The sequence below is a fragment of the Anolis sagrei genome, chromosome 4 (assembly GCF_037176765.1).
Source record: "Anolis sagrei isolate rAnoSag1 chromosome 4, rAnoSag1.mat, whole genome shotgun sequence".
NCBI lineage: Eukaryota > Metazoa > Chordata > Lepidosauria > Squamata > Dactyloidae > Anolis > Anolis sagrei.
In genome coordinates, this window is record NC_090024.1 from 153,600,423 (window position 1) to 153,624,099 (window position 23,677).

General features: G+C 39.8%; 1 protein-coding gene across 1 annotated transcript in view; it reads right to left on the reverse strand.

Annotated features, from left to right (window-relative positions):
- Positions 1 to 23,677, reverse strand: part of LOC132773409 (calcium-activated chloride channel regulator 1-like) — a 38,425-nt gene that overhangs the window by 10,011 nt on the left and 4,737 nt on the right. Inside the window, exons 2-12 of the mRNA XM_067467092.1 lie at positions 22,682 to 22,822; positions 16,836 to 16,986; positions 15,317 to 15,425; positions 14,881 to 15,049; positions 10,607 to 10,828; positions 7,791 to 8,015; positions 6,899 to 7,076; positions 4,828 to 4,934; positions 2,897 to 3,127; positions 2,243 to 2,513; positions 507 to 671 (exon numbers count right to left, since the gene is read on the reverse strand). Coding sequence (XP_067323193.1) covers positions 507 to 671; positions 2,243 to 2,513; positions 2,897 to 3,127; positions 4,828 to 4,934; positions 6,899 to 7,076; positions 7,791 to 8,015; positions 10,607 to 10,828; positions 14,881 to 15,049; positions 15,317 to 15,425; positions 16,836 to 16,986; positions 22,682 to 22,822 — 1,969 coding nt within the window. The remainder of the gene's footprint in view (positions 1 to 506; positions 672 to 2,242; positions 2,514 to 2,896; positions 3,128 to 4,827; positions 4,935 to 6,898; positions 7,077 to 7,790; positions 8,016 to 10,606; positions 10,829 to 14,880; positions 15,050 to 15,316; positions 15,426 to 16,835; positions 16,987 to 22,681; positions 22,823 to 23,677) is intronic.

Below are 23,677 nucleotides of genomic sequence, written 5' to 3' on the forward strand. Positions count from 1 at the left end.
GACAATAAATAGGATTGTAAATACTGTGTGTGTGTATATAGAGTGTGTACCTACTTCACGGACTTTCACTTCCAGGGTGGTCCTGGAACGTAACACTCGCAATAAGTGAAGGAACACTGTACTGCCTTTCTCTGGACAGGCTTAGGACAAGAATGGCAAAAAGGAACCTTAATTTCCATAATAATTAATTAGATTTCTGTATCCATGGATTCTGTTTGTAATAGATTCAACCATCCAAAAGACATCTCCCCCTGCCCACCCCCAGCCAAAAAATTCTAAAAACTAAACTTTATCAATTTATATAAGGGTCACCATTTCACTTTATCACTTTGTGTAATGGGATTTGAGTATCCTCAGATTTTGTTATCCCTGGAAAATTCAGGAATCAACCCCAGCAGATACTAATGACCCTCTTGTATCACAACCCATTTTTGTTAAAAGAAAGACTGAGAATCCCCTTTTCTATCATTCCTTTGTACCAATATTATTTCATAGTTAATTCTCACCATTTTCCACATAACCCGGTACATAGAGAGCATGACTCTGCCTCCGAACTCGTCTGACAATATTGTCTTTTCCTTGGACACGCACTTTGATGCTGTATCTGCCGTTTTCTGTGAAAGCTGTGAAGTATCTTGAGTAGATTCCATCAAACTTCATAATATCAGCTCCTTAGTACATAAAATATTGAGATTTTTTTTTAAAAAAACCTTATGTCTGGGCAGTTTTAAAAGAAATATAGCTTGTATCAGAGTTATTTCCCCTTATTTTCATGGAAATAAATAAAGGTCTGGCTATTTCTATGTCTCTTATCAAAAGGAGTAGATTGATTCTTGGTTACTTGCATTGCATGTGCCTAAAGTAATTTTGATATATGTGTCATATGTACTATCCATGCCAGTGTGTCAACTGCAGACAGCATACCCACTTCTGAGATGTACAGAGGGCATTCTAAATTGCTTTATATCTCAAATGCTTTTTAAAAATCACAAATACTAAGGAAGATCTTATTTAATAAATTAGTAGTCATTGAGATCTACACTGGCAAGTCCTAAACTACAATAGTACAAATACTACACAACAAAGAGTATATAATTCAACAATACTGTGTGATCCAACTATAAAATAATAAGGCGACATGACTCCTAGCACATTAATGATGTATCAGTGCAATAACAAACAATGCAAATGACAATTGGAATGGCTCCTGGCTTATGTTTCAGGACTATGTGATTTTAAGTAATTGCTTTAATTGATATGGAGCCCCTGTTGGCACAGTGGGTTAAACCACTGAACTGCTGAGCTTGTTGACCACTATCAGCCCCAGCTTCTGCCAATCTAGCAGTTGGAAAATATGCAAATGTGAATAGAACAATAGGTACTGCTCCAGCGGGAAGGTAATGGCGCTCCATGCAGTCGTGCTGGCCACATGACCTTGAAGGTATCTATGGACAACACCGGCTCTTCGGCGTAGAAATTGAGATGAGCACCATTTCTCGGACACGACTGGACTTAATGTCAGGGGAAAACCTTTATCTTTTTACCTTTAATTGATATGTTTTAATCATACAATTTTAATGTATATGTTGTTTTATTTTTATATGTACTCAAGGCATCGAATTGTGCCTCTGTTGTTAGCTGCCCTTCTCACTTTGGAGTGAGAAGGGCAGGATATAAATGTGGTAAATAAATAAAATAAAAAATAAAAACAGAAGGAAACTTCATCCTTTTCTTAAGCATTTTGTTATTGTTAAGGTACTATGTATTTTGCACTACATGTGCATAAAGCAACTCTGATGAGCCAGTCATATATATTACCCTCCACAATGTATTCTAACATAGGTGTGATTAATATAAAGTAGACAAAATTGTCTTGCTGGATCTGAAATGGAAGACAGGTTGAAGGTGACAGTCTGGACAACATAAGGACCCAACCCAACCAAGAATAGATCACTTCTCATGCCTTCGGTTGGATTGCATTCATGCAATTAGATCATTAAAAGGGGGAGCATTCCTGCTCACAGAAATTGCTTTACATGGAGATGCAGATGGTTCCATCTCCATGTAAAGCAATTTCTGTGAGCAGGAATGCTCCCCCTTTTAATGCTCCAGTTAAGGAAGATCTTACTTTGGACACCAACAAGCTTTGAGATGCCCATTGACAAGTGCTAAATTGCATAAGATTTCAAGTACAACACAATAAGGTATGTATAATAACACAAACACTTGAAAATAAACTTACCTGAACCATCATCAAATAGTTCTAGCTCTACAGATTTACCAGATTGGGATTCAACTGTAGCAGTGACATTTGCACCAACAACGGGCAAAAATCCCTGGCTGACTTCTGCATAAATGACAATTGGATTGGGATAGTTATTGTCATCTCTGTTCATATAAGGCTTCACAGTCACTGGAGGCACAGATGCAGATGCTGCCCGGGAGGTGACTGTTATTGAAAGGACTTGTTCAGTTGAGTGTGTATTCTGAACAGAATAAGTCCAATCTCCTGCCTGTAAAGCAAAATGTTACAACATGAAATGCGGCATATACGACTTCTTGAAACAAATGATGTCCCCAAACTTGTACAGTTTGTCATGTTGTTTAATCTACATTTAGCACAGCGGCATTTTCAATAGCTCCATAAGACAGTCATTTGCCTGTTTTTAGAGAAGGCACAGACACATAGTCAATGACTCATAAATTAAATTGTGACCCCTTCTACGCTGCCATATAAAAGCAAGATTATCTGCTTTGAACTGGAGTATACCGCAGTGTAGACACAAATAATCCAGTTCAAAGTGGATAATGTGGATTATCTGATTTGATAATCTGGATTCTATGGCAGTGTAGAAGGAGCCATAGAAGTAAACAAAAACAAAAAAACAGTTTCTACCTCAGCAGTTCCAGGAATCTTGAGTCGAGCTGTTCTGACATTGGTGCTATCGATTTCAAAGTTAGCCTGAGTATATTTCTTCCCTTTGGGAGATGTTATAAGAATCCCTGGTGGGTAGTTGGCTATGCTCCATGTAACTACGAAGAAAGTATCATTTCCCACAGTATTATCAATGGACACAGTTCCATCCAGCCACGCTAAGCGCTTGATGGTTTCTCCTTTGCTTTCCAGCTATTAAAAAAAGTCAAGAGCAGAAAAGTAAACATATGTTAAATTATATATTTTATTTTAATTTTTATGTTGTACTTACATCAATACACCACCTAGAACATATCTGCTGGAGAGATATTAAAATGAACAAAAACAAAACATAATGTTCCGAAATACACAAATGTTGTTTTGTGCTCTTGACTTCCCAATGGAGCTCAAACTCAAACATGCAAAATTTTTTAGGAAGAATGGAATGGAAACCTTTCATTATAATTATAATAATAAGGAAATGAATAGAACAGGGTTTGTTGGACAAATCCTTTTTTCATTTTCTTTTTTGTGTTCCCTTAATTTTTTTCTTTCCTTTCCTTTCCTTTCTCCTTTCCTTTCATCACCTATGAGACTCTGGATAACTAATACGTTTTGTATTTTTTATTTTTTTTACTAGTTTTGGATTTTTAAACAGAGATATATAATTTCAGTGTACTGTTGGAAAAGGAAGACATGCAGATAGTTAAATATATTAACATTTTCCTTACTCAATACTAATTTACAAACAGATTAAATTAAAATTTTACATTTACTATGATGATTAAAATTTGATTTAAAATTTTAAAATAAATATTACATATGAATTTAATAGACAGGTATGGACTTCTGGAACTGGAAGAAGAGACAAGAAGATCATAAAATGATACTGGAAGAAGATACAGTATTGGACTTAATATTTGGTGACAACATCACTCCTCTCTTTATTGTAGTAAATACTTGGGAATATTTGATATATTATATAATTCTTATAATTGATATAAAGAAATAGATGTATTAAAAAGGAAAAATGTTTTAATAAAAATGTCATTATTTCAATGTAATAAGGACATTAAGAAAACTTTGTACATTGATGATTGTCTTTCCTCCTTTTCTTTAACCCCTTCCTTCTTCTTTTATGACTTATTTAATATTTGTCCTGATTTGATCTACTAACAATAACTCCCAACTTCCTTTCTTTCCTATTTTCCCTTTTCTTCTTTTTTGTTGTATAAATTGATTTTTTTTAAATTAACCCCCCCCCCCCCCAAATAATATCTTTTATCTGATTTCTTAAGCTGCACTTATATTAATAGTATCTGCAGGAGAGATACTCAAACAAACAAAAACAAAACTTAATGTTCCTAAATACACAAATGTTGTTTTGTGGTTGATAGCTCTCTATTTCCCAGTGACGGTCAAACTGGAATTTAGCTATAGCTTTGATTCCACTAATATATAGGTTTAAGATGGGGTTACACAAGTGGATGTCATTTTTTCAGACTTTACAGGAGGAAATATTCATTTCATTTTCCTGCAATGGCTTATCCTCAACTAGCAGCTTCAAGGTACTAGAGTCATTGCGTTGGTCATTGAATTGATAGAAAGAACAAGCGGCACCTAAGCACCATCCAACTACACTTTTGCAGTCAGGAAGCAAGTTGATGTTCCTTATCCAGATGGTTAGTGAGATCACTTGTTCTCAGTAGTTGGAACCACAACATCAGGTTATTTTCCCCAAAAAGTGCTATGATATGCTGTCCAAATACCTCCTTCTCAGCACTGGCCACTAACTATATTGCTTGAAAGAGGTTTCTCAGTGGAGAGGGAACAAGGATTTGTGCTTGCAGAGCACTGTTACTATTACTACCCCGCAAAAACTCTGATGATTTCCAAATATTTGAAACCCAAACCTGAATAGATTGTTGACTGATATCTCCACTTCCAGATGAAATTCTACTGAAAGCATCAATGAGGCCGTTGGAATCCAGACTATCAGTGGCAGAAAATTTCAAGCCTCCTGAATATGATATGAAGAGTAAACAAACAATCTGACAGCTGAAATAAAATGTATTTTCTATATTCTGTTTTATAGTGATGCATCAAAATAAGTTTAACAGTTGCATATCGACTCACTCAGTATTATACATAGACATATAGTTCTGTGGTATCTGTAACTTCTTTACAAAGGAATATGTTCTTTTATACAGAAACATGCAGCAAAACCATTCTTTTTTTCCATTTGCCAAAAATTCACATTTGAAGCTAGCTAGATATTGAGATTAAGACAAGAAACTTATATAAGGATTATAAAGAGCTCCCCACATAAAACAAACCCCTCATATTAATTTAAAATGTCTTGGTATATTTTCAAACTAGATAGTTATAGCAGTATGGTTGCACTTTAATGGGCTTTGCCACGTCCCATGGAATTCTAGTATTTATAATTTGGTGGATCACGTGGATCCTCTAAACACCCTTTCCTAAAATGTAAATCCCAGAATTTGATAGGCAACATAGCAATTTGAAGGTTCTACCAGTTGGATCCTACTACACAACCGTGGCCTTGATATACGGGTAAGTATGGTTTAGACATATCAAGTTGCCCAGGCTTGATTCTGCTCATAGAAGAAGAAAAATGCCAAATGCAGTTTCCATCTTTCTCATCTTCTGTATCATATTCCGAATCTTTCCAATGTGTTTCCAGAACAATTTGCAGTGGTGCAATTATCCCTGTTTCACTTTAGCAGAGATATATTTAGTATCAAATAATAATGGACTGACTGTGAATCCATTAATGCAATAATTCGCTTTTTTTACACCAAAGGTGGCCAGTATATACCAGCAGCAACAAAGGTCTTCCAAGCAAAGGTAACAGCCCAATTATTATACGCAATTCCGGTGTGGATCACAGGCTTCACATCTAAAGTAGAACAAGTTCAATCAGGGTTTCTTAGAAAACTGTTTGCTGTCCCCAGTTGTGTTCCATCTGCTGTTTTAAGACTGGAATCAGAATGGCCTCACTCGAATCACTGGCTTGGAGAAGGACCCTAGGATACTGGATGGAGAGGGTGCAAAAAGGGCCTGAAGCGGGATATACATATCTGATTCAAAAAGACCTCTTTAAATCCCACCGAATCAAAGCACTAAATCAGAAACTCAGGCAGATGGGCCTCTCAGAGAATATATTGAGCGGTTTTGAGCATAAAAAGTTAATGCAGATCTTAGCGGAATGAATCATTGACATAGACAGACAGGACTCAATGACTCTGGCATGCTCCACATGCTCTCCATTGAGTTTAGGCCTAACATTTAATTCTTTGGGAGGTGCCCAATACTTAGAAAATTTAAACATCCCAAAATTTCGCCTTGCTTTCAGTTGGGCCAGATTCAATGCCCTCAAATCAGCCATACTAGAGGGTAGATACAATGGGACTGATTACGAACACAGAGTTTGCCCATGCGAGGAGGGTAAAATTGAAACTGTAATACATGTACTTTTTATTTGCATAAGTTACAAGGATGATAGACTAAGGTTCATATCCCTTCTACTCACCAAGTGGCCAGGAAGATCCCTAAGTTGGTACTGCACTTATTTACTGTCTGATCTTCATAAAAGGGAAACAGAACAGGTGGCCAAATTTCTGTTTGCAGCGGCAAAAAGCCGCAAGTGCTTCATGAATAACCTGTAAAAGGCTGAGTGTAACAAAGAGTACTTGGGAGACTTATTATTAATTCGCAATCAGTTCCTGTTTTAGATTATATAGACAGTCATTCATCCGATAGCGAATGGTGATACTTGTTTTTATTAATTATAAGCCAAATGTGGTGTTATTAATTGTTGTATTTCATCATTCTACTTTCACTTGACTTAGCCGATGCTTTGTTGACCGAAATAAAGGCTACTGACTGACTGACTGAAATGAATGCTGATAGACTTAGAGCGGCTATATGATGTAAAAAATATTCTGACTAATCACGTACCAGTCATGTCTGCCAACATTTCCAGTTCTTTTGCAGCACTTGGCCCCAAAGCAATGGTATGAATTATTGACCCACTCCATTGAACTTCAGCAAAACAAGACCTTACACCTGAATCTTCTCCATCGGTCAAGAGCACAATTTCACAGCCTTCTGTACTTGTGTATTTCTCTAAAAACACCTAGATAAAAGAGAGTATTTGTAAAAAAATGTTTTCATATTAGAAAACACACACACACACACACATATGTCAATAACCAGCATTAGCACAAATAGAACATATATCAGAGCAAATGGGCATAAAAATGAATCAGTTAATGTCTTTCTTGTAAGAGCCAGAGGCAGAGTTTTGAACCTTTCCACATGAACCAGCAGAAAACAAACTCACTTGATTTCTAAATGACAGCACTCCAAAGATTTCAAGATTCATCTTCAGGTTAAACATACCCAGCCATGATTCATAGAATTTAAGTTCCAAATCCTTGGCTGTCTTGATGATATCTTCAAAACACATTCCCGGTTGTTAATATTTTTCCTAAATGGTGATGGCCAGAACGGTGCACAGTATTCCAGGTGAGGTTTGGCCAAAGCAGAAGGGATTGATAGTATTGTCTCCCATTTTAGTCTGCTTTGGTCCAAATTTGCATCATTTTTAATAATTAAAAATGATGCAAAATAGTAAATATAGTAAATAAATAAATAAATAAGCTGTCAATCTTCTTTCATGCACACCCAATATTGCAAAGCCCCCTCCCCTCAAAGTGCATATGTAAATATACATAGATATTTATGTAGGATTTCCAACAATTGGTTCCAAGGTTACTAGATAAATAAAATATAGCCCAAAGCATCTAAAATAATAAGAAATGAAGTATCTGATATTTTTCTCCTTCACCTGAAATCCTTCACGCACTCCAGCACAGATGTTAGTTCCTCCACTTGCTGTAGTAGGAAGATTGTTTTTAAGAGATTCCCGCACAGCATCATTGGTAATCTGCCGTAAACCGGTCTGCCTTAAGGCGATACTGTGAAAAGTTACAATTCCAACCCAGGATCCCATTTCAATAATCTGGAGAAGAAATAGTTCTGCAGCTTGCTTCAGCCGATTAATGCGATTGTACTGCATTTGGGAAGAAAATGTAGAAGCTTTAATGCATATATGATATAAGAGATGATGAATTATTGAAAATACTTTATTCATAATAACTAATAGCTCTTTTTAGGAAAATCTCAGCTAAATAAACTTTTGCTAATAAAACACTGACAGATTACTAAAATGTACAAATGTCCTGAATATAACCATCTATATAGTAATCCGGGGCAAATAATAAATAGCTTTACTATTTATATTCCAGATGAAATGAATGGGAGATGTCCAAGAAAACAGTTCATTTCAATGATGCTTGAGATGCAGTCTTATTTATTAATGATTTATTAGGAGCATTTCTATCCCGTCCTTCTCACCTCCGAAGAGGGACTCGGGACGGATACAAACAGGCACCATTTGGTGCCGAACAATAAATAACAAAGCATAAAATACACATAGGATACATTAAAACAATCGTAAATATACATTAAAACAGTTCGCCAATTCGAGTCGTCTTCCAAATCAATCCATTGCCGTCCGCTAAAAACAATCTTACCATTAAAACAGTCTATTCTGCAAACGCTTGATCCCATAACCAGGATTTGAGCTTCTTCCGGAAGGTTATGAGGGAGGGGCAGGTCTGATCTCATTAGGGAGGGAGAGAGTCTTGAAGAATACTAATTGGATATTTCATTTCTATATCTCAGTTAATTTTCAGAATTTACTATTCGATGTCTTCTTGTTATTTTTAGTACAGATGTCCATACTCTGGTGCACTTAACATGTTTTAGACCTTAACTCTCATAGTCCCTGCCTAATTATCAGACTGTTTGGACATGATGGAAGGCTTAAACTTCTAGAGGGCAGAGAGTCAATTAAGATTAACTTAGTAATTTTAGTAAAATTTGAAGCTATATACCCAGTTTTTCAATTAAATGATTTCCATGTCTGTAAGGGAAGATATGTACAAACAACATATGTCATTCGAAATGTTAACTCATAAAAATATTCTCAATTCTTAGCCAGTTTCCATTTTGCTCTAAGATCTCACTATTCCTGCCTATTGAGAAATTTTCCTATTTTCTTTCCATTACCAGCAGGGTGATATTGAGAAGCAGCAAAGGGATGAGGAGTTTGGATATAAGGTATTCACCAGAAGATAGCAGAGTCTAACAATGTCATTGATCCATGGTGGGGACTGGATTTCTAAAGGAACTTTAGCTGTTGCATCAGCTGTGCCTGTTGCTTGAAATATCACACTGTTATCCATTTATTATGATCTGCAGATAAAGCTCTTCTGCATTTCCCATCAACATCAGAAGGTTGATAGTGGGACACAATAGAAGGATCTTCTGATGCTCGAAAATCCAATGTCCAGAGAGGCCCATCTGACCTTTCATCAAAAACTGAGAGGATTAGGGGGATATTAATTTAAAAGGCTATTTTAGAATATTTATTGTATTTTAATTCTGTTTTTACCACACTGCTCGATCTTTAAATTTTATATTGCACTTTTAAAACTTGTCTAGTGTGGGATTGTTAGCCACCTTGAGTCCCCATAGAGAGAAAGGCAGGGTAAAAATAAAGATGATAACAACAACAACAAGAACAAGAACAAGAACAATGCATCTTTGATCTGTTCAATTGGTTATTTGTATCTCTCATTACATTAATTTTCTTATGGTCTGGAATTTAATCTAGTCCATTTTTAATTTCTGCCATTTTATTGCCATCTTTGTGATTTATTGCCAAGATCCTGCAGCAGGAAATGTAACTATGATGGCGGAACTCCATTATAATAACTACATTTCCTGATGGACCCCACCCAAAACCTGACTTAGGAGTCAGGGAACACCACCAAACTGGGGGTGATCAAGGAAGTAGATAGTTGTGCAGTGAGTGGACCATTCATTATTTCCTGCCAGTGAGGTGCTATCTGACAAGTAGTCACAATGGTTTACTGTTGAAAGAGACTGGATGCCTCTTCACTCATTCAGTTCTTGTGGGTTTTTTCGGGCTATATGGCCATGTTCTAGAGGCATTTCTCCTGACGTTTCGCCTGCATCTATGGCAAGCATCCTCGGACCCTCTGAGGATGCTTGCCATAGATGCAGGCGAAACGTCAGGAGAAATGCCTCTAGAACATGGCCATATAGCCCGAAAAAACCCACAAGAACTGAGTGATTCCGGCCATGAAAGCCTTCGACAATACATCTTCACTCATTGTTCTTCAGTGTGTCAGAAATTTTGTTCATTTTCATGGCTTTTTCCTTGCTGTTTCCTACTTTCACTGCAACAGGTCAGGTTTCTGTTGAATTAATAAAAATGCTTTCTCAACTCCTTGACTGCTTAGGCTAGTAACTGCTTGGGGAGAGACATAATATAAAGAAGGGGATCTTGGTAGAGAAATATTCTGCACTCACCCTACTACTGTGGGGAAGTAAAGACTGAACAGACCCACAAACCTGACCAGACCCACAAGTGCAAGAGGCCAAATGCTGCTTAGGAGATGGTATATGCGCATATTCAGTGAACAGTTTGATATAGATGATAACACATATGTAGTTCATTTGTGCTGTTGTATGCATTACAACTGAATTCCAAATAAGCAAAACTGAACTTACCGAAGCCATACTCCCAGAAACATCTAATACTAAACATACAACTCTGTCATGTGTTTGCAGCAATGAGATTGCAGGTGCGGATGGAGGAGAATTTATTGGAGATGAACTGGCATAGTCAGAGGAGTCCGTAATGACTTCCCAGGTGCTTCTGAAGTTGCACTGTTTGTTCTGCATATTTGTTGCCTTGATGTTGTGACTATTTTTATTACAGAACTGTGTGACCTAAGAAAAAAAGGAAAGAGGTCTGATAACAGCTATATTGGCAGTGTATTTGAAGACAGTTCCTTCTTTCTTATGGCACACATGTGGGGACAGGGGGTGGAATAGGAGCTACAGAAGCTGAGTAGATTATTAATTCTGTATAGTTTCTCCATAGCCTGCATGCTACTGCAACTGGCATGTGATTTCCCAGTAAAATTCTTCTGAAAGAAAAATAATTTTAGCTATTTGTTTCCTCACTGTGAGAACATCTCTGAAAACCACAGTTTCTGAAGCCTATTTGCAAATAGGGATATATTGTAAAAAAATGTTTTTGCACATAGTCAATCTTAACAGAAAACAGTTTTTTTTTCTGTACAGGAAACAGGGTTTTTTTCTCTGCAGAAAACAATACTATGTAACACATTTTGTTCCTGAGTTATAAATGTAATTTCATAATTGGTTTTATCATAAGAACATGGGAAAAGTTTATGAAACAGTAAAAACTGTGTTTTTGTGTTCTGCACAAAAGGTTAAAATGGCATGTGAAAGGTTAAAAATGGTACATTGAAAGGTTAAAAATGGCAGCCACAAAAACATTTCTGGAGTATAACTACTTTCAAAGTAAGTACTGCACAGTTAAAGAAGAAATAAGTGCATGTGAAATAAAAAATAAATCATATATTTTAAAATATATATAAACCATAGGTTTTCATGAGAAGTGTTGTATCCCCATACATTTCATTATCACAATTTATGTATGAGTCCGCATCTCTTTAAAGGGGTTAATTTATTGATTGATTTATTTCAGACATTTATATGCCATCCTTTTCACCCCCAGATGGGGACTCAGGGCGCTTACAACCAGCAACCATTAGATGCCAACAACAACATACAATGATTTTAGTGTGACGACTGACCATTATAGTTATTGATTGTAATTGCTGTTTTAATGTTTTACTGTAATATGTATTATGATGTTTTATTGATTGTATGTGATATTATGGTTGGAAACCGGTTTGAGTTCTTCAAGAGAGGTGAGAAGGCCGGTATACAAAACTTTTAAATACATAAATAATAAATAAACAATGAAAACACAGTTAAATATTGATGAAAACATCATCATAAGTTAAAAAGACAATTTATAAGAGACAAGTCCAAGTCCAGAGTCATAATCCAAAATCCATCCATTGAATTAGCTTAACTTCCAGTTTGTTAGTAAAACTGAATTACTATATCGGAAAATGATACATGTCTAAAATATGTGTCACCAACATGAAATGCTTAGAAAGTTCTTCCATAGCATAATGAGCATGAAATACATAAATTGCAGATATACTACATCATACATATTGTATGTCTTGGGAGCGATTTAAACGGCCACTTAGTGTGAGATTGATCCAGAATCGCAATATTCTAGACTATTCATGTGTGTTGCAACAACACTATTTTCCATCCTACAATAATGATAATGATAATGATAATGATAATGATAATGATAATGATAATGATAATAGTAATCTTTATTTATAGACCTCCCTATCTCCCCGAAGGGACTCAGGGTGGTTTCAAACGAATATGGCAAACACTGAATGCCAAACAGAAAACCATACAAACAATTTACGACGAGACAAGGCACATTAGACAATATAGGACATCCAACTATAATTTAATAAACAAAATAGAAAAAAGAAACATCATAAAATACAAAAACATGATAAAACACATGAAGAATAAAAATATAAAACCAATTTCATTGGGGCTCCAGCACATGAGATTCAACAATACCAATGGCCAGGAGTACTAAAATAGGCATGATCACCCATAAAAGGGTTGGGCAAGGGATAGGGCAAACAACATGTCATAGGGCCGGGGAGTGGATAAAGTGCAAAACAGAGTACTATCTAGCAACCTAGGGACTGGGCTTAGGGACTAGCTGTTCTCGAAAGCTTGCTGGAACATCCAGATTTTCAGTTCCCTACAAAAGGAGGACAATGTGGAGGCCTGCCTAATCTCCCTGGGGTGGCAGTTCCAAAGTTGAGGGGCCACCACCGAGAAGGCCCTCTCTCATGTCCCCACCAACTGTGCTTGTGACAGAGGTGGAAGCAAGAGGAGGGCCTCCCTGGCCAAACTTAGAGCCCACACCAGTTCATAGGGGGAGATGCGGTCACGAAGATAGGGCCTGAACCATTTAGGGCTTTGTAAGTCATAACCTGCACCTTGAATTGGGACCAGAAACTTATCTGCAGCCAGTGGAGCTGCTCCAATAGGGGTGTTGTGCACTCCCTATAATTAGCTCCAGTTAGAAGTCTGACTGCCGACCTTTGTACCAATTACAGTTTCTGGGCAAACTGCAATTCTGGATATAACCAAGGCATGGACCACCATGGTTAAGTCAGGCTTCTCGAGGTACAGTCACAGCTGGCGCACAAGCTTTAACTGTGCAAAGGCTTCCTGGACACCGTTGACAATTGGACATCAGGCGTCAGCACTGAGTCCAGGAGGACCCCTAAGCTACGAACCTGTGTCCTCAGGGGGATTGTAACCCTATTGAGCACAGGTTGCCACCCAATACCTTGATCGGCCTCAAGGCTATGGTCTGCGGGATCACCACCCTTATCTGTATCATTTTTGTTGCTATGGAGCTCCAAATAGATCTTGGCTGTAACTCAGCTCCTTTCCTGATAACAGCAAAAGCACCTGCGCAACTTGGAGAAGAGAATGGGAAAGTAGGTGGGTGATCACTTCCCCTTCCCCTAAGTCACATGGGTATCTTTGCTAACATCAGCAAAGATGCCAAACAATAGCCAGGAGCAACTTGGAGCTTTGTGGTCACCACTACAGTGACAGTATATATAGAGAGAGGGGGGGGGGAGAGAGCGGGAGAGAAGCACCCCCTTTTCCCATGCCACAGACCATGAGGAAAATGAGATGGCAGTGCTGGCTCATACCAGGTTTGAAACCGTACCAGACCAACTGTTCACATGACTCTGATGTGTGGGTCTGCTTTGGAGCTTCACAGAAGCTGCAGACTCTACCTAAAACCACATTAATTGGATTTAATCTGCATTGGGGGCAGGAAGGCCCTGTGGATCATGTATTGCCTAGGAATGACTTCTCACCCCCTCCAGGGTATACGCTCCATGTAGATGGGCCTCCAAGGTACAGTGAACTGATTTTCTGCAGGGGCATCAAACAACAAATCATGAAGTTCCCAGTTTAAATATCTTCAGTATAAGATCTTACACAAGTCTCTCTTTATAGGACTTTAATGCTAGAAGTCAAAGCCAAGGGTCTTGCCTGCTGAGCTCAAACTAAAATGTAACAGTAGATAAAGAACAAAGCAAAGTGTTGATGTGGCTATGTATATGTATGTTTGGAGCATGAGCAAATTGTATTTCATTTTCTCCAGAGTTCAGCAGATTTTCCATTTTATAAATGGAAAGATGCACTTGAAATATGCAGCAGAGAATAAATTCTTCTTCTTTTCATCCCCCAAATGCTAAATGGACATTAAAATTATTGAGTACCACTGCTAAAAGGTGTGACTTTTATCAGCAAATGGTAGAATGCCTTAAAGAAATATGAAGCATTCTAACATTCAGCATTTGCACCAGAATAACAGATATGCCACTGTGTTGTTGTGTAAGTTTAACAGCAACTTACATTGTCCAGAAATAGAAACCAAGTAGACATGGATTCTATTAGAAGACAAATAATAACTAAAATAATGAGAAAACTAGAGAAGAAAAGATAAAGAACATAAGAAGGAAAAGACACATGTTTACAATGTCAAAGAATTGCATTGATAATTAAGAGAAGTAAAAATGAAAAGGAAAAAGCTAAAAGGTAACAGAGAGAGAAAATTAAGAAAAAAATAGGAAGGAGGAGAGACATGAATAAATGTTTGAGATTATATGGGAAATAATTAGCAAAACTTGGATTTGCATGAGTTACTGGACATAAAACTACACTATCCTAAATTCATATTTAATTAGGCGAAAATTGGAAAATATCTTGTATTCTTAAAGCAATGGGTTAAAAAAACATTTCCAAGGGTCTTTAGTCATACTTACTGAAGACACACTTTGCATGTACATTATAGATGCTGAAGAGGTTTGTGTTTTGTCTGGAATAAACTGACATCCAGGCTCATAAAGCTGTGTTCGGTATTCGAATTTACACTTCCTGGTAGCTCCTGTATTAAGTCGAAATATATACTGTCCAGTGATAGCTGCTGAGCATCTAAGACAAACATAATTAGTCGGTCATAAATTAACATTTTAATATGTTACTTCATGATCTCTAGGATCATATAGTGATGAAGGAGCAATCTAAACATAGTAGCTTTATCTCCTATAGTAAGCATTCATGCATCCATGTCTGTTCTACATAATAGTTAATAATTCTTCTTTAATAAGAACAGGCACACCTTTATTCTACATGTACTTAGAAGAGGGTAAACAAAGACCCTTGCAAAGTAATGACATTTCATGACCACTCATGATATACCTTGTTGCTTCCGCCTGGTTTACTCCGGTAGTATAGAAAGGTGCATCATTGTTGTATTCATCAAAGACACCCCATCTGAGATGAGCCCACTCATGGACTAAGACTTTGCCTGTGAAGAGCCAGCAAAAAATTCCACCACTCTGCTTTATATTAACAATTTGTGAAAGTACAGTTTCACCTGGGTTGAAATGTGTTAATCCTACCCTCACCATGGTGTTCCTTCTCTTCCTTTCCTTTCACTCATACAGCTCTCTTTCTTTTATTATTCTTTCAGCTGCTCTTTGCCCCCTTCTGTCTTTTATCTTATATCACTTTTATCTGGATTAGAAGCGCCTTTGTTCTCTTACAGTTCAGTGCTGCCCACTTTTCCTTCTTGCTGACCTTTCGCTCCCTCCAATCAATTTGTAAAGTCAGCCTCTCCTCTGAATTTTTCTCTCCAGGCATCATGTCTTTCTTCCTTCTCCTCCTAAGGGTTACTGTAGTTAATTTTTTCAAAGCCAGGCAGCCATTAATGTTTTGGGTTTTTTGTTCATTGTGCAAATCACATCCTGGCTCATGATATACAATTGATCAACACACATGTCATACAGTGATAATTTTTCCGGTTAAAACATATAATACAATATTTCAAATACTTATTTCAGCGCTGGAAAGTTGCCAGATCCAAAAATATGTTGTTGCTGTTTATTCGTTCAGTCACTTCCAGCCCTTCGTGACCTCATGGACCAGCCCACACCAGAGCTCCCTGTCAGCCGTCGCCATCCCCAGCTCCTTCAGATTCAAGCCAGTCACTTCAAGGATACCATCCATCTATTTTGCCCTTGGTCAGCCTCTCTTCCTTTTCCCTTCCATTTTCCCCAGCATCATTGTCTTCTCCAAGCTTTCCTATCTTCTCATAATGTGGCCAAAGTACTTAATCTTTACCTCCAATATCCTTCCCTTCAATGAGCAGTCGGGCTTTATTTCCTGAAGTATGAACTGGTTGGATCTTCTCATGGTCCAAGGTATTCTCAGAACACCACAGTTCAAAAAAAAATATAGCTTCATGTCTACATGGCACAATGAAACCTATGTCTAGAAATGGTTCTCAACCTGTAGGCCCCTAGATGTTTTGGCTTTCAACTCCCAGAAGTCCTAACAGCTGGTAAACTTCCTGGGATTCCTAGGAGTTGTAGGCCAAAACAACTGGGGACCCACAGGTTGAGAACCACTGGTCTAGAGACAGATCTGTCCTCCAACATTAGGCTGTCCTTCCCCAGCAACTACTCCAGTTTGCCTAATAGCAGACTTGGTGGTGCATAGTCTGAAAATACATGGTACAATAAGCTGGCTAAAGCTAAAGAAGAACACAAGCAATTACCTATAACAATATTATTGTTATTGCCTGAACATGTACTAATTAAACAAAGATTTCCAATTCTTATCTAAACTTTAGGAGAGTATTGAATAAATGATATTAAAGCCTTCATAGAACTTCACTTAATCTGTTAAAAACGGAATTTCAATCAACAGATAATACCTCGTGGTCCATAAACGTCATGCATACTGTCATTTGTCAGGAAGTTAGATGTAAAATGAACATAGCGTCCTGGTTCACCACACCCTCCATACTGCAAGGTGTATGGGTCATCTCCATATTTTAGGAAAGGGTCGGCTACTATGACATGAGCCTAAAAGAAAATAGAAATAAAGGTAAGAAAAGAAACGGGCAACCTTGTTATAATTCAGCCAGTATCCTAAAGTAGCTATGCAGTTCAATATATGAGTGAATGACATTTCTGTCAGGTTTGCAGGGCAAGGGCCAGTGATTTTCACTGCTATATGGCTACAGGGTTATTTGGACCTCACTTTTTCCCATTGGAAATAGTCAAATAATGATCCTTTATCCTGCTATGGTTTAATAAGACTTTGGGTGCAAGGAATCACACAATCACTGGGAAGATGACAAGACTCTAAAAAGTTCCCAGTATAAATGCAGAACATTGTTCTCTATTCTCTTGAATGTGTTGGTTTTTTTTTTAAAAAAAACAACTATTTCAAATGATGTATTGTTTTAATCAGGAGCATAGCATAGTGGTAGAAATTCAAAGTAATCCTATTCAGGATTAATGTCCAGAAAAACTAGAGGGTGAGAGAGAAGCTTAAATTGGGCATTAGGAGTACATATACAAAAGTTTAAAGAGCAACTCACAAAACCAGAACCAGAAGGTGTTGGTTCTTGGGGGAAAGCATAGAAAATGGTGGAAGTGGCATAATGTGTGCTGATCTTCCTCATCTGGGCAGGAATTAAGGACATTGTTGCATATATGTGCAATTACAATTATTTTGTTGTTATTAAATGTCAATCTAAAGCAAGAAGCATAAATATAGTTGTGTAAATGGTGTTGCATTTCAAGAACGAGGTACTGGACTGCATATTTAATCTGAAATTGTTACCCTAAGGCAGTGTTTCTGGGGGTCGAGACCCCTGGGGGGTCACGAGGGCGATTTCAGAGAGGTCACCAAAGAGGTCACAATTTCTGATGGTCTTAGGAATCCATTTGGCAGAGAAGGCTGAAGATCTCTCTGCCTGTCCTTCTCTTCCTTTTTGGAAATAGACAGCAAATCCTCACACCAAAAGCCTTCCACCTGCTCCCTGGATGTAGGTAACTACAACTCCAAAACTCAAGGTCAATGCTACCAAACCTTTCCAGTACTTTCTGTTGGTCATGGGAGTTCTGTGTGCCAAGATTGGTTCAATTTCATTGTTGGTAGAGTTCTGAATGTTCTTTAATTGTCGGTGAACTATACATCCCAGCAACCACAGCTCCCAAATGTCAAGGTCTATTTTCCCCCAAACTCCACCAGTGTTCATATTTGGGCATATTGAGTATTCGTGCCAAGTCTGTTCCAGATCCATCATTGTTTGAGTCCACAGTGCTCTCTGAATGTAGGTGAACAACAACTCCAAAACTCAAGGTCAATGCCCAGCAAACCCTTCCAGTATTTTCTGTTGGTCATGGGAGTTCTGTGTGCCAAGTCTGGTTCAATTCTATCGTTGGTGGAGTTTAGAATGCTCTATGATTGTAGGTGAACTATAAATCCCAGCAACTACAACTCCATACAACGAAAATAATTTTATGGTTGAGGGTCACCACAACATGAGAAACTGTATTAAGGGGTCGCAGCATTAGGAAGGTTGAGAACCACTGCCCTAAGTTGAGGATTTTTTTACCCCATTTTTAAAAGAAATTTAGAAAGAGCATAATTGTATTTGTGTTTTAAGTACATTTTTAAATTTATTTATTTATTTATTTATTTATTTATTTCTATGCCACTTTTCTCCCGGAACAGGACTCAAAGTGGCAAAAAACATGTAAACAAAAACATTACATAGCATAAAACATAATCATCAAACCACAACATATCTAATTTTAAAAAATCCCAGCCTTTAAAATATTCCGGAGTAAAGTTATAGCCCAGATTTTGTATGGTGCTGCTGTCTGGGGATGGGATGAGTCTCAGACAGCAAAACTGGAGGCCCTCCAGAATACATTTCTTAAGAAACTATTGAGACTCCTGTCAGGAGCCGGTTTCCAGGCCTTGGGTTTTGGTGCTAAAAACCAGGATCCTGACATGCAATGCTGATAAGAACCGTGCAGCTGGTGACCTCGGGGGGAGCAGTTGGCATTTGGCGGGAATGTTGTGCGGGACTCTTGGCTGGCGGGAAAGGGGATTTCAAATGTGGGGGAGGGTATAAAAGGGTTGACCGGCAGCTGCCAGTCAATCCTGGCTTTCTTTGTGTCTGAATGTCCAGCAGTAAAAGTTTCTGATTGATTACGGAGTGGAGTCCTGTGTCATTATTGGGAACGGCTGTTGTGAGCTGACATTAAGCCAGGATTCATCAGCACCATCCCGTGGCTGCAGTGAGGTATCTTTATGGAGCAAGAGGAGAATCCAGCGGCAGGGGGAGAGCCAGACTCCCCTTTCAAGAATGCGGAGGAGGAACTGGAGAGAGTAGCTGCCTTGGCTTCATCGACTGCTTATGCCCGGCCCAACGGAGTGACCCAGAGGCGAGCAAAGGGAGCAGAGGCAGCAGCGAGAGAAAGCAGTGGGCTAGACTTCCCCTCCCCACAGAGAATGGAGTACCTAGAGGAAAAGGTGGCGGCCATGGAGACCACCCTTGCAGTGATGTCAAGATTGATGGAGCGTCTGGCCCCCCTGGTAGAGGAACCCCGACCCCGGGGGGAATCGATGTGGAGTACGGAGGAGAGGAGCGACCGAGGACCCGGAGCACGGCCTAAGATGCAGGCGGGTTGGAGAACTGGGGCGGAGAGTGACGAGGAGGAAAGACAACCATGGGGCTTCGCGCTGACATCCCAGCAGACGCTTCTGGTGCCCCCGGCCGGAGCCGGGAGTGGCACAGGGCAGCAAGGATTGCCCCCGGAGCAGCAAGGGCTCCAGGGAGGGCCACCGCGAGCGGAGAGCTGGGAAGCACAACCTCCCTTCTACCAACAGAGAAGGGGGAGGAACTGAGAGTGGAATTTGGAGGCGAGGCTGGGAACCTCGATTTTTTCCTGACCACGGGTGTTCACAAAAATCGACCTAATTGAGGCCTACTATAAGTTGCGGATATGGCCTGAGGACAGATGGAAAACTGTGTTCTTCTGTGCGCTCAGCCATTTTGAATATTCCGTGTGTCCCTTTGGGCTAAAAGGCTCGGGAGGGGTGTTTATGCAAATGATTAACGAAGTGCTGCATCCATTATTATACTGTGGGGTGTACTGCTTTGTGGATGATGTAATAATATTCAGCCGCGATAGACAATCCCACGTCCAATTGGTGAGGGAGGTACTTCAGAAATTGAGGGAGGCGAAGCTGTTCGCGAAGCTACCCAAGTGCGAGTTTAACAAGGACCAAATAGACTTCCTCGGGTATAGGATCTCCCAGGGAGGGGTGGTGATGGACCCTTCAAAGGTAGAGGATGTCAAGGGGTGGGAACCACCCAAGACACGCAAGCAGTTGCAATCATGCCTGGGGTTTGCAAACTTTTATCGGGTGTTTATAAAGGACTTCGCCCAGTTGGCGCTACCCCTCACTGAGTTGCTGAAGACAAAAGGGAGGGGGAGACAGTAAGAGTGCGATCTCCAGGAGCAAGGTTAGATTGGTCAGTAGAATGCCAGAGGGCTTTCGAGGAACTGAAACGCAGGTTCACAGAAGAGCCTATCCTGGTTCATCCCGACCTGACCAAGCAGTTTGTGATTCATTGTGACGCGTCAGACTGGGCTTATGGGGCAGCGTTGATGCAAAAGGACCTGGAGGGTAGGTTGATATGTGGGTTCATATCAAAAAAGTTCAGCGAAGCTGAACGAAATTGGCCAGTGTGGGAACGGGAGGCCCTGTTGATATTAAAAGCTTTGGAGAATTGGAGGCACCTATTAGAGGGAAGCGGCATACTCTTTGAGGTATGGACCGACCACAAAAACCTACAATATATCACTTCGCCCCCGAAGTTGTCGGCAAAACAAATAAGGTGGGCTCAGTTCTTCATCAGATTCGATTTTCAGCTGAAGTTCCATAAGGGGAGGCAAAACGTCGTGGCAGACGCGTTGTCGCGTATGCCAGAGGATGAAGGGAGGGGGCAAGCCCAAAAGGGGAGTGTTTTCTCAGAACAATAGTGGGGCATGGCGATGCAGACCAGAGCACAGGCGGAACGCAGCCAAAGGCTTGTGGGGGTAGAGCAAAGACAGGGGATGGGAGGAGGAGATAAAACAAGCGTACAAGGAGGATAAGTGGCTGGAGAGAAACAAGGAAAAGGTGGAATGGAAGGGTGGATTGGGATTTGTGAACAAGAAAGTGTATATCCCAGTCAGCCTGCGGGAGAAAATGACGATAAGATGCCATGACAGTAAAGGGGCAGGACACTTGGGGGTTACCAAAACCCTGAAACTACTGGCACGACAATGTTGGTGGCCCGGGATGAGGGGTGACACAAAATTGTATGTATCCCAATGTGACACATGTGCGAGAAATAAGGTACCCACACAAAAGCCGGCAGGGTTGTTACAGAGGGTAGCAGAGCCATCGAAGCTGTGGAGTGTGATTGCCATGGATTTTGTAGGCAAACTTCCAAATAGCCGGGGTCAACGCTACATATGGACAGTGATGGACTTATTCTCGAAACAGGCGCATTTCGTGGCGCTGCCCAAATTGCCATCCGCAGAAAAATTAGCTGAACTTTTCATCAAACACATATATTGGCTACACGGATGCCCCGATCAGGTCATAAGCGATCGAGGGGTGCAGTTTACAGCAAAATTCTGGGAGAAGTTCATGCAGCTGCTGGGAGTAGAAAGGACCCTAAGCTCGGCATTCCATCCCATGACCAATGGGGGGGTCAAGCACACACAGCAGACGTTGGGGTTATTCCTAAGGACATACACAAATCATTGCCAGAATGACTGGGCAGATCTTATTCCATATGCAGAAGTCGCATACAACGGAGCCTGTCACGCATCGACGGGGAAGTCCCCATTCGAAATAGTTTATGGTAGGGAGGTAGCCCCTTTACCAAAACTGCCGAATTGGGAGGAGGAGGAATCATGGGGAAAGGAGGGATGGCCAGACAAGGTGAAAGCCAGTTGGGAGGAGGTGGTGAAGTCACTCCAGGAAACCCAACGGAGATATAAGTTATTCGCAGATCGTAAGAGACGGGAAGGAGACCGATTGGAGGAGGGGGATTTGGTATGGCTGAGCACCAAGAATCTCAAGCTGGATGCCCCATCCAGAAAATTGTCTCCTAAATATATTGGCCCATTTAGAATCTCCAATAAAATCAATGATGTCGCATATAAATTGCAACTGCCAAAAGTTTTGGGGAACATACACTCAACATTCCATTGTAGCTTGTTGAAAAAATACCAGGGTTTGCTAGATGAAGAAGGAATGTAGTAGTGACATATATTTCCATTCCAGGAAGAAGAGGAGGAGGAGGACATCATGTTAGGAGCCGGTTTCCAGGCCTTGGGTTTTGGCGCTAAAAACCAGGATCCTGACATGCAACGCTGATAAGAACCGTGCAGCTGGTGACCTCGGGGGGAGCAGTTGGCATTTGGTGGGAATGTTGCGCGGGACTCTTGGTTGGCGGGAAAGGGGATTTCAAATGTGGGGGAGGGTATAAAAGGGTTGACCGGCGGCTGCCAGTCAATCCTGGCTTTCTTTGTGTCTGAATGTCTAGCAGTAAAAATTTCTGATTGATTACGGAGTGGAGACCTGTGTCATTATTGGGAACGGCTGTTGTGAGCTGACAGACTCCCACTGGGAACCCCAGCAGCCTTCTCCAAGGAGCCTGTCCACATCCTCTGATTGGACCATTTCCACACTTACCTTGTCATAGGATTCTGTGGTAACTCTTTTATATTCAGGCTTGGGTGTCCATGTCAAAGGAATTATAATTTTTACAGACTTGAAATAAAACCTTTGCTGTGTCGCACTGAAGAGATAAGAAGATGCCTCCTGAACCATATCCTAACAGGCAAAGAGAAGAAAAAGCATGTTATGTGTTACAAATTTATGTTTAAATCAATAGCATAAATTTGGATTTCATTTTCACATTTCCTTCCTCTTTGCTAAATGTTTTTTAGCTAAAGGTCATACAATTTAACCTACAAGAAATATGGGAACGGACTTTTCAGAATTTGGTAGGACAGGTTCAGCCTATTAGTATTTGGTTGCAGTTGAGCAGATTATCCTGTGATTTTTAACCACTAATTCACAGTTTGGCGTGTAGTATGATTTTTTTTGGGGGGGGGGGAGGCTTTGTCTAGCACACAATATATTGTTGGTACACAGAAAACTGGTGAAAAAAAGCTGTCCCGTTATCTTTTTTGTTATCATTAGAAGTTAAAGGCACAAGAATGAAACCAGATTTTTCAGGGAGGGAAAACCAGAAAACACAATGTTTATTCTAGCTATACGATTCAACTCCAGGGCTAGAGTCTATAGCCAACCCTTGTTTTGGAAGTACTTCTTAGAAGTACACTTAGACCAGTGATCCTCAACCTGTGGGTCCCCAGATGCTTTGGCCGTCAACTCCCAGAAATCCTAACAGTTGGTAAACTGGGGGTTTCTGGGAGTTGTAGGCCAAAACATCTGGGGACCCACAGGTTGAGAACTACTGACTTAGGCAGTTGAACATTGGCACATAAAGAAGCATACAAAACCTAGACCAAGAGAGGGCAACTATGGCAGATCCAGTAGTCACTGTTCTCCCCGAGACCCTCCAGAATTGCCAAACAAACAAAAACAAGAAACATAACCAAAAGTAAGCTGAAATTGACTTCTATAGTTTTTTTTTAAAAAAGCGGTTTTGCTCTGTAACCT